The sequence below is a fragment of the Cyprinus carpio genome, chromosome A2 (genome assembly GCF_018340385.1).
Source record: "Cyprinus carpio isolate SPL01 chromosome A2, ASM1834038v1, whole genome shotgun sequence".
NCBI lineage: Eukaryota > Metazoa > Chordata > Actinopteri > Cypriniformes > Cyprinidae > Cyprinus > Cyprinus carpio.
In genome coordinates, this window is record NC_056573.1 from 5395522 (window position 1) to 5407981 (window position 12460).

Genomic DNA, 12460 nt, shown 5'->3' on the forward strand with positions numbered 1-12460 from the left:
ATCTAAAATATATGAAAGTTTAATTTTTATCATTACATTATGGAAAATAATGAACTTTTTCACAATATGCTAATTTTTTGAGAAGGACCTGTATATAATGAAAAAACAAACAAACAAACATGAAATTATGTTTAAAAACACTTTTATCTCTATTTAAAAAAAAAAAAAAAAAAAAAAAAAAACTCTAAAATATCTTACCTTTGCTTTAGATTTTTTGGGCTGTTTGAACTGTGCAATAGATTCTGCAAAAGGTCAAGACAATAGGACATAAAAAAAAGATGAATGATGCATCTCCACTTCCTTCCACTATAGAAAAGTGAAGACAAAATAACCCAGATATGGCCACTGTCATCTTGTGCTGATGACATCATTTAGAGCCAGATTCTGAGCAGTATTGAATCATTTGAAGCCCAGTCATTACATCCGCCCAAACTCCCACAGACCCAATCACAAGCTCACAATCATGACACCACACCCTGCTTTTATTACATCAAATATCTAACTAAAAGCAAACTTATTAGAAAATCAAACACTTCAACATATACCAGCGTGATAAGAATACCTAAAATTATGAAATCCAAAGTGTGATTTGATTTATTTATTTTTTATTTTTTTTGGCTCAAGTCATTGGTTTACATGGAGAGAGCAGGGTTTATGCAGCCAGCCACCAGATGGCGATCAAAATGTTTCAGCTTCACTTTTTTAGGACTTGTGCAGAACACAAGGTCAGACCAGGGCCCATATTCATGAACATTCTTAGTGCAAAGAGCTGCTCCTAGTTACAAAATTCTAAGAACATTTTTAGAAATGTGGCCGTTTTCTCTTAAAATGAAAGGAAAGATTCTAGTAAAGAGGAAAGTAATTCAGAAAGCATCTTAACGCTTAAACTAGCTCTTACAGTCCAAAATTGTAAGGAGTACTGACGAGGACTTTTAAGAGGCTTAAGAGTTTCTTTAGCAGTGGAGAAAATCAACGAAACGTGAAGAGGGAGAAGAAATGCATTGCACACAATGCATGACAGTGAGTTACTGTAATAAGACACTACACATTAGATATATTTTGCAACTTTGAAGCAGTGATGATTTGGGTCTGCCATAACCTTCTACAAGCAAAGTGATCAAACAATTACAGCACTTTCAGAACCTTATTGTGTAGCTGTTCATTTCTTATCAGATACCTTAAGTACAACAGTAACAGCATGGTAAATAAAAAGTAAGAATATATACTGTATATAAATTGGTCCTGAACCGCTCTTAAGCTAAGACTACTATGTATAAAATTTTAAGATAAATTAGGAGCTTTCTGAGAGGATTCTTAGAAGCTTTAAGAACCTTCTGAACAAAAACCTGTTTCAGGTACTTACCATCTTCAGAGGGTGGGTCCTGCTCACAGTCTCTGGTCACCGGTCACAAGACAAATGTTTCATAATCTGAATGCAGCTTGGTGAACAAAGCTTATCCTGTATAACATCTGCTTTGTACCTTTTCTGCTGCTCTGATTTGAGAGAGAGAGGGTGTCTCCATCTCCATGTCATTCTCACTCAACTGGCCTTCCTCCTGTAGCTTCTCAAGCCGGCTCTGTGCTGCCGTCATGCGCAACTTCATGGTGTGGAAGCGAGACTGAATATCGCCCACTCTGAAGTGCACTGCAGTTCCCTCAAACCACAGACTGTCATTTACACCTGCCTTAAATCCTGGTGGCTCATATTCAGGTGGTGTGACTTAAATTGCAATGAGACAAAAGCACACCAGTCATTTTAGTTTTTAAGACATTTCACTAAGCACATTCATTTTTCTAACAACATTTCTAGTTTAAACTCTTCATTAAACTGTCATGAAGCAACCGTGCTTCTCCACTTCTCTAAACATATTGCAGAAGGCAGCGTGTTGTACCATCGTCATTGTAGTAGAGTTTCATAGTGAGGTAAACACCAGTGGTAGGATCAAGTTAATGTGTTAACTTATGATATTAATATGATTATGGTTTCATAATCATATCAATTATGCTAATGATGTTAATTCGGAATTTAATTGCAATCATTTCATTCCATTAACAGCCATAATTTTTAAGAGTGCAATATACATTTTCTCTCTTTCTTTGTGACATACATATGAAAATCTTAGAATTCTCCTTACTATTATCACCTTTATCTTGCTTTGGAATTCAGTGTTTTTGTGTTTTTTTGTCAATGATTGTCTTCTGGACAACTGTCAGATCAGCAGTCTTCCCCATGATTGTGTAGTCTAGTGAACCGAACTGAGAGACCATTTTGAAGGATCAGGAAACCTTTGCAGGTGTTTTGAGTTGATTAGATGATTGGCATGTCACCATATTCTAATTTGTTGAGATTGAGAGTGAATTGGTGGGTTTTTGTTAAATGTGAGCCAAAATCATCACAATTAAAAGAACCAAAGACTTAAACTACTTCTGTCTTTGTGCACTGACTTGCAACCTTTCCACAACATTCTAATTTATTGAGATGCACCTATATATATAATATAATTTTTTAAATAAAGAAAAAAACTGTTTATTGTTAAAAAATGGTTTATTGTTTGAAATGCAAGAATTTGTGAAAATACAATAAGCTGGTCCCCACTATATAACATCTCTTTTCACAACAAAAAAGACCAAAAGACACACTATACATACTAAACGTTACAATACATTTCAGGTAGCTTCATTTCCACTCCTACATGGATGTGCTAGGCTAACTAGTAGCAGTATTTCATGTTGACTACTTTTACAGGCCCATTAGACTATTCTGCACGGTTTAGTGTTTTTTTAGTGTTGTTTGGAGAAATAGTCTTTGCTCTGCTGGACGTCAGGCTTAATTGTGTCTTTTCCGGGCTTCCATCCGGCTGGACAAACTAGGGAAAATAAGCAACAACAAAAGACAAATTTCTCTCTCCTGTTTTGATATAACATGGAACATATTGCACTGTATGAAAGGAACAGCATGTAAAATCTAGAAGTATCGCCAGTTCAAAGATGAGAAAATATGCTGTACCTTCTCCATGTTTGTCAGTGAACTGAAAGGCCTGCACCAAGCGCAGGGTTTCATCAATGGAGCGGCCCACTGGCAGATCATTGATGGTTATCTGCCTCAGAATGCCTTTGTCATCAATGATGAAAAGTCCTCTAAGTTAGAAAAGAAAAAAAGAAGAAGTCAATAGTAAAATAAAAGAGAGACCTGAATTATTTTATTTTAATATTTTTAACCATACAACATAAAAGAAAAATACAATATTGTGTTTTTGGATGGTTAAGTTTTTTTTTTTTTTTTTTTTTTTAAGAAAGATGTCTCTTATGCTCACCAAGGCTGTGTTTATTTGATCAAAACATTACAGTAATAACTGTTCTATTTATGAAATATTACAATTTAAAATAACAGTTTCCTATTTTAATATATTTCAAATTGTTATTTATTACTGTGACGCAAAGCTGAATTTTCAGCATCATTACTCCAGTCTTCAGTGTCTCATGATCCTTCAGAAATCATTCTAATATACTGATTTGCTGCTGAAAAACATTTCTTATTATTGCCACTGTTAAAAACAGTTGTGCTGCTTAATATTTTTGTGGAAACAATGATAGGGAGTTCAAAAGAACAGCAGAAATCTGTAACAATCTAAAAGCCTTTAATGTCACTTTTGATCAGTTTAATGCATCATTGATTAATTATGAGTATTAATTTCTTCCCTAAAAAAATACTGACTCATTTTTTTTCTAGTACATTTTTGATAATATTCTTTTGAATTTAGATAGGCCCTTCATACCTGTATGCAATACCCTCATCCTCCTTAAGAACACCATAGTCTTGAGATATGGAGCGGAGGGAATCTGCCACCAGAGGGACATTCATATGCCCTAAACCACCTTGTTTCCGAGGTGTGTTTATCCTGTAATGAGCGCACAGATAAAACATTGTCATTCATTAGTAAGTTCATTAATACTGAGCAACTCTGTCTGTAGCACATGACTAATTAGGAACAGCTAATTACACTAACTGACATGAAATATTTTAAAATATATTTTATTTCCGCTATAGTTTCAAAGACAATATTTCTCATTAACGTTTAGTTTAAGTTAAAGTAACTAAACAAATCAAAATAAAACATATTATAAAGTATATAGACATTTTAAAAATAAATTACTATGACAAAAATGGTATAAACTTACTAAAACTTTAAAAGATGAAAATGCTCTAATTCAAAATGTTAAAAAACTGTAATAGTATATCAGTGATGCTACGGTAACACTGGTGTGAGATCACTGTTGCTCATTTCACACGAAAAGGGGGTGTTTCTAAAATGTGCAACAGGACGTTTATTTCTCTGAGACAACTTTAGAATCAATGGACATCAGGGAAAACTATTAAATATACACAAAAAGCATAGTTTTTTCTTCATCTTTATCGCTCACCAGGCAAGATGACAGAAGTGGGAATCAACAGAAGCACCAATGACCTCACAGTTGATTTTCCTGAACTCCTCGACTGCATCGCTGAAGGCGATGATCTCAGTGGGACACACAAAGGTGAAATCCAATGGATAGAAGAATAACACGACATACTTCCCTAGAAATAACAGAAACATATTTGCCTCAAGTGCACAGGGTTTAGACAATGTTACACAATGTCTACTAACCTGTTTTTATACAGTCTATGGTACTATCAATAATAAAATATGTGTGATCCAAAGGCACACCCTTGAGTTTCCTGACAATACTCACTTGCACACTTTTTTTTTTTTTTTGCAAACAACAAATGCATAATATTTACAGTTAAATGACATTCTTCTTGTGTATTGACAGCTCTTCTTCACTGCATTAATGTTAATGTCATACCTTTGTATTCAGACAAACTGAGATCTTTAAACTGTCCATCTGGCATCACAGCTTTGGCTGTGAAGTCTGGAGCAGGCTTGCCAATATGTGCTTTTCCAGCTGCCATTTTCTGCTAGGGTCAAGAGACAATTAAAAAAGAAAAAAAAAACTATAAAAAGAAATAATAATAAACATGTTTGTAGAAAAACAAACAAACAAAACCACATTTCAGAAAGAAAGAAAAAATGCATATTACAGAGTATATGCAAAATATTTTGATCTACGCTTAACAGCTTGATATAAATAGAACCGAAAAGAGTAGAATATGCCAGTTGGTCCTCAGGAAGTCCTTTTCTTTATTTCGTTATGTCAAGATTTCATTAATTTGCAACACAGAGTTACTAACTTAGTATAACAGTAACGTTATTATTATAAAGTCTATTTATATGAATATAAAAAATGATTATTATAATAATAATTTCATTAAGTAATTTAAAAATTATAACACTCAGGTATGTTCTTATTGCACATCAGAAGCATTAAGAAAAAAAATAGTTCAACTTAAAAGCACCTTCCTTTGTTCGACAATTCACAATGCATCAATAATTCAAACTTATGCAAAGACACACCATAAATGTAACTATATATCACATTACAGTAAACGAAACTCTCCCTCCAAATACAGTCACGAGATTACATGGAAGTTTCCATCATATACAAAAGCATGAAAAACGTGTCCGGTTACTTCGCATGATACGCATTTTTCAGAGGAAAGAAAATAAAAGTTTTAGGCTTACCTTCAAGTGTTTCTGCAGTCCGAGTGTCTGTCAATGAACGAGTGCGAACTCGCGGATGTGGTCGGTGTTTAAATAGGTCCTGCTCAAATATCGCGATACTCCGCGTGATCCACTGACTCGAGAAGTAAAAGCTCCGTGGAATGACCAAATTATAGAGATCTGTCAAGGCAGCATGACTTTGCACATATTTTTTTTTTTTTTTTTTCGCGGACACATGCGAAGATGTACTGTTTCCAAAATCATTGTTAAACAAATTAGCCAAATACTGGTTTACTGCAAGCATACCCCTACAAAGTTAGCTGAAAGAAAAAAGAAAAAAAAAGTAACCACCCTAGAACATGTAGGCTGGTGGTTATCATAAACTGAATGCTTTCAGTGGCTTTAGTCTATTTTTAGTCATGACACAAGACAAGTTGTGAAATGCCACTAAGAGATTCATGCGTTTGTTTTAAAGTTAACACATTAGTTATTAAAAAATGGTGTAACCTTTACGTTTGTGTTACAATTGAAAACTAACAGGGAGAAAAAATAAATAAATAAAAAAACTACCTTTATTTCTGCCTGAAGCAAAACGTCTTAAACACATCTTTTTCCTCAAATACATCTAATCAACCATTAGTTTCATGTCATGGGGCTTCTGCCATGTGACTTTCTGTATTTGTCAAAAAAGTCAGAGGTTTGGTCACTCTTAATTAGTTTCGATTTTCCTCAGCTTCACGATACATGTAGCTGCAGACCCTCACTGACCTCACAGTTCATAGATTATTATAATCTTTCTGCCCCACAAATTCACTGGATTCCTATGTCATAAGATAAACGCAATGTGTGTGTGTTTCCTTGTTGAGGAATTTTCCCTGCTGCCTGTATTTCTTTAGGGTTACAAGAGCGTCAGTGTTTACTTTTATTTCATGTTCATTTCCTCTTCTCTCTTATCTGCAGTGGTTCTGAAAGTCAAACTTTGCACTCATCCAAACATGCATAAATCTTTGTACAATAAACAATAGCTTGGCATTCCCAGCACTTCCTCTACATTTAGAGTATCTTTTGTTCCTTCTTTTTTTTAAGCAGCGAGCTGTCATTTACAGACTTCATCTTTTTTCTTCTCTTCACCTCCCCCTCTCTGTCAGCGTCCTGTCTCTCAACCTAGTTGCCATGGGCTCCAAATGAAGGGTCTGATAAGAGGCGTCTGGACACAAAGAGATCATATTAAAAATGCAGCTGTGGGCTTCAGATCAAATAATGCCTCAAACATGTTTTAAAAGGAAGAGGTTTTAACCAATAAATATGGGCATAATCAGCATATCTCTCATCTTGGTAATGACCGTCTACTGTTTTGTGTCACGTTCACAGGTTTTAGTGAACATGTAGCCTATAACAAACAACATCCATAACCCAGGTTTTGCTAACTTCAAAGTGGGTTATGTATGCTAAATCATGAAAGGACTGTTTTAGCAGGCTTACATATCTAGACAGGGCTACTGCATGTCAATATGAAATGTTTATTGTTTGTAGTAGTGCTGATAAGAGCAATATAATATAAGGATATTGTCATTAAATCATGTTGCTCGATCCTTCCAGTTGATAAAACACTAAATCCACACTTAAAATTATGCAAAACTGTCATTTATATTTTTGTTTCACTTTACTGTCACATCAGATTATAAGTTATTGTTTTTCATACAGGTGTAGATGTTCAGCCGTGAGTCAGGCTCCTTCAACAATGAGAGAAAGAGGGTGGAATATGCATAATGAAATCAGTTTAATTGTAGTGCACATTATATTATCCCCGATTTATTTATGAATCTGTAAAATTACTGATGGCCATGCACAAACAAACTTGACTGAAACCCATTATTCATTTATTTAGGCTACTATTGGTGTCTTTTGCATAAAGCCCAGCAGTTGCCAAAATAGAGGAACACAATTATTTCTTGTTGTTTGTGGAGAAAGCAATTAATATTTAACACTCTCTAGATCTATGCATGCACAACAAAACTTGTTTAGTAGATACAATAAACAACAACTTCACAAAGTCAAAAGATTAAAATAATCGCATGAGATGAATCAAAAATGTGACTACTTGCTATAAAACATGGAAAGAAGCAGTAGGATGGTTTGGGTGGTAATGAAGTTTTAAATAACATACTGGATTGATTGTTTTGATGTTATATGCATTTGCCTGGAAATTAAAGCTGCACATATATAATCTATAGCATTTTACCTTTGGACATTTTAAAAAATCATGAAAAAGTTTGAAAATGTTTTACTATTTTAAATGCTCAGTGATATATCATAATGATAATGTCTGTAAAATTTAGTCTAAAATTGTCCAAACATTAAACAAAACCTTTTTGTCAAAAAAAAAAGGTTAAAAAAAGTGTACTTATTACAGAAATAATATACTTTAAAAGAATATTAAGTGTGAACTCAGTGTAATGTTTAAGGACACTTAATAGCATGTTATTTGTAATTAAATTAATTTTTTTTTTATTATAGTTAAAGTTCATAATTCTATTGTTTTTTGAAAGTGTACTGTTGAATGCACTGACAAGCATTTGAAATGTAATTTCTAGTAAAACTTGTATATCATGTATTTAAATACTTTGAGAATTACACATTTGTTATGATGAAGTTGCAATCTAATACGTTTAAAATACATTTGCAATAAATGTAATGTATAATAACACACTCCACTTAAAATTATAATCAACTACTTTACATGTGCTTTAAGTCAACACAATAAAAATAAGTGTACTTTAAAGAACAGGAAAAAGATTAAAACATGGTTTAAAATGTACTTTGGGGGGACTTTTAATTTGACATTAAATAATGCACTTTTTAAAAATGTTCTTAGGTGTGTTTAGAAACATTATTGTGAAAAATGTACTCTCTTTTATTAGTATTATATTACCTGTAATATACTTTTAAGATTTGAAGAATGATACAAGTGCAAATTCAATACAGGTACGCTCACTTTCACAAGGTGAGGAAAAAACAGATCTGATGCATTGAATGACAGCTAACATGATAAAGCAACTGTCCTTAAATGCAATTTCAAATGCCTTAATTATGATGATAAATGCATTTAATGATCTTATTGCATCAACTCATTTAAAACATCCATTTAATTTCTTTTAAAACTATGGGATCTAATAAATGTCAATGCTATCCTAAGGAAAGGTAAACAGCAAAATTACAATATTGAATTTAAATTTTCATTTGGAAGCAATTGTTACACGTATAGTATGGGTTTGAATTTATGTAAATTCAAATACAGGATTACATTGCTATGTGCATGTTACATTTTGAATGAAATTTATGACCAGCCACCATCAGCTCATGCAACTCTTCACTTCAAAACAACTATGACTGATACTAGACTAGCAGAAGTACTGTTCACTAGGGATTATTCTACAGCAACTGGCTTTGTTAGCACTTGTCTTGAAGAGGCCCTGCTGTCAGTCCCTGCTGTGATGGGAAACTCCTGTTTTTCCCTCATGCCATTTCGTTATCAATATGCAGTCTAATTTACACAATTGGATCACTACAAGGACAGGCCTGGACTTATTTACATATCCCTCTTACTGAGAAGTGCACTAGCATGACAGTAATCAGATAAAGCAACGGTCTAATTTAGTTAGTCTATGTAATGAGCACAACTAATGCTGTGAAGTACACGGCGACATATGACTGGCTTTGAGATATTCATATCATGATTAAGCTGAATCTATATTTGTTAGACACACGATTTTTTAATCACAATCAGGCTCAGGATAATCTGAATTCCTGTTAGGTCCACAATGATATGGATCTCAGCTAAAAAAAAAATATATATATTATGCATAACCTTATGAAACAAAAGTACACTTCAGCAAACCTTTACTTATAACTTAAAAGAATACACTTAAATATGAACTGAATTTAATGTTTTGGACACTTAATTACATATTATTTGCAATGAAATGAAAACATATTATAGTTTAAATGGTAACACTACAATACGGTTCATTATTAGTTAACTAGTTAACAAGACCTAAGAATGAACGATACTTCTACTATTTAATTAATCTTGGTAAATGTTAATTTCAGCATTTACTAATGCATTATTAAAATTACAAGCTAGCATGAACAAACAATGAATGACTGTATTTTTATTAACATTAACAAGGGTTAATAAATACTGCAATGCATGTATTGTTCATTGTTCATTCATGTTAGTTGATACTATAATGTTATTACATGGCGCTGTGGAATACTTGATTCTGATTGGTCAATCGCGCCATCCAGCGGTATGTTATTCCCAGATAACAACCGCCAAATTGAATAACACACCGCTCATCCGGGTACTACGAGTTATCTTGAACGGTACTACTCATATGCTTAACGAGTCACTCCGCTATTGTTGACTGTCTGGCAACATCTTGTGACTGAAAACAATTAACCACCGCGTGTTACAGTGGAAGACTTCAGCGTTAATTTTAACATATATGGTAAAAACAAATCTTTTTAGCCGGGTAATAAGCGGGATAATGTACATCCAGCCGGTTGTTATCTCAGAATAAACTCCTTCAGGCTGATACAAGACCTGATCACCCTGTCAGGGTTTATTCTGAGATAACAACCGCCTGGATGTACATTATCCCTTAGTTAATAATTGACATCTTATTGTAAAGTGTTACCATTTGAATTTATATTAAATGCAATTTGGTGAAGTTAGGAGTTTTTTTGACCCACTTAAAGTTGCAATTTAATATCTTTAAAATATATTAACTGTAAATTTGATATTGAATAACACAATACAGTACAATTATATATATATATATATATATATATATATATATATATATATATATTTGAATCTTGAATCGATATATATATATATATATATATGTCATTTAGCGTGTTAGTCAACACATCAAAATAAGTGTAATTTTAAAAGCGTGAATATTCAAAAATATCATTAAAACATAATGATTTAAAATGTACTTTGAGGTAAAAAATGAGGTTAAAGAGTAGTTTACCCAAAAATGAAAATTCTGTTATCGTTTACTCAAGTTGTCCCCAATTAATAGTTTGTTCTGTTGAATATATTTTTGAAGAATATTTTGAATATATTTTGAAGAATGTTGGTAAGCAAACAGTTTATTGTCCCCATTGTCTTCCATAGTGTGGAAAAAATGGAATGGAAGTCAATGGGGACCAGATGTGGTTAATTCTTTTATGTTCAGAGAGAGAAAGAGAGAAACTCATAAGCCTGCAGGTTTGGAAAAAACTTGAGGGTGATTAAATGATGAAAGAATTGACATTTTTGGTTGATTTAATTTTTTTATTTGACATTACACCTGCCTAACACCTGCTATAAACCATATTCGCACCATATATATTCAAAATAATGACGAGCATAAATTAAATCAAATTATGGCATAACTAAAACAGTTAACCAGTTTAAAAATATGTCAGATGACATTCAGTGATTTGCAACAAACTTTCAGAGCTGAAACTGCATCGTCCTTGTGTTGTCTCAAACACATGGTGTGAGATGCTGAAAAAAGCAAGATGATATAAACACTTCAGTTTGCATGTTGTATGTCATGTACTAAAATACATTTTAAAAACATTTGTAATGATGAAGCCTTTAATTTCTCTGTGTTAGGCCTTATAGGATGTAAATTAAGCTCTGCTGAGCTCTACTGATGTTGGCCAAGTTTCCAGATAAAGTGAGAGAGGCCTTCTTTGCATTGACTTTGACCTATAGTTACATATTTCTAATGGAAAATGTCGTTCCTCTCCACTTTCTCTGTACAGTCGCAGTGTGAGATGTTTTGTTTCCATTGCATCTGTTCACATATGACTGTTATACAGTATGTGTTAAATACTCTGTTCCACTGCAGTTATGCTGTCTCCACTGTCATCAAGTCCTTCTCTGGCCCGTGTAAGACTTATATTAAATATATTAATACATTATTTAATATATTAGATATTAAATTCTGTTTGCAGTACAGCAGATGATAAGCAACCATAAAACAGATATCATAACCCAGAGTGAAAACCAATATTAGATTCTTGCGTTATCTCCGAGTTTCTCAATGTCTGTACAAAATCAAAAATGTTCTGGTGGTGCACAATGAAAAAAAAAAAAGTGTTTGATTTTCTTTGAAACTCAGAAACTCAGAAATTTCATGAAGAATTACAAATAAATGGCAAGTAACACAAGTGTATTCATATGAATGTCACATTTTTTATGATTGGGTGATTCAACACATAGATGTTTTACCAACTAAGAAGATCAGCACTTTAAGAGTTTTATTCCCTGATCTGATGTGAGCATAAGTATTGGGACAGTTGACTCACAGGTCTTTCTAAATGATCATCTGTGTCCTGTTGCATTGACTGTTCAGATATTAAAATCAGTGAATGTGCTGTATCGGTCATCATGCATTTGATGACCACACACACACAAACCAGGATGAAGACGAGGGAGCTGACTTTGAGAGAAAAGCAAGCAATTTGGATCCTAAAAGAAAAGAGGAACTCAATTTGAGTTATATCAAAAACAGTGGGCATGTAGAAATCAACAGTTTGGAATGTCCTGAAAAAGAAAGAAACCACTGGCGACTACAGCAACTAACAACAACCTGATCGGCTGAGAAAAACAACAGCCGCTGATGACAGACAAATCATAAAAGCTGTGAAAAAGAACCCTAAAATAAGTGTCTGATCACCAACAACCTCCAGAAAGCTGGAGTGATGGTCTGACAATCTACTGTCCGCAGCAGACTTCCACAGCAGAATTACAGAGGCTACACAGCAAGATGCAAACCTCTGACCAGCACCAAAAA

General features: G+C 33.4%; 1 protein-coding gene across 2 annotated transcripts; it reads right to left on the reverse strand.

Annotated features, from left to right (window-relative positions):
* Positions 1-2526: 2526 nt before the first annotated feature.
* LOC109060249 (peroxiredoxin-1) lies at positions 2527-5742 on the reverse strand. 2 transcript variants are annotated; one of them, XM_042770435.1, is made up of 6 exons: positions 5622-5742; positions 4846-4957; positions 4423-4576; positions 3777-3899; positions 3008-3138; positions 2527-2867 (listed from the first exon to the last, which is right to left on the reverse strand). In XM_042770435.1, exons 2-6 carry the CDS (start codon positions 4949-4951, stop codon positions 2782-2784), a joined length of 600 nt encoding a protein of 199 aa, XP_042626369.1. In that variant the 5' UTR covers positions 4952-4957; positions 5622-5742; the 3' UTR covers positions 2527-2781. The 2 variants fall into 2 exon arrangements, with proteins under 2 accessions (XP_042626369.1, XP_042626375.1); XM_042770441.1 differs by having other exon boundaries at positions 4846-4954; positions 5622-5728.
* Between the last annotated feature and the right edge of the window lie 6718 nt (positions 5743-12460).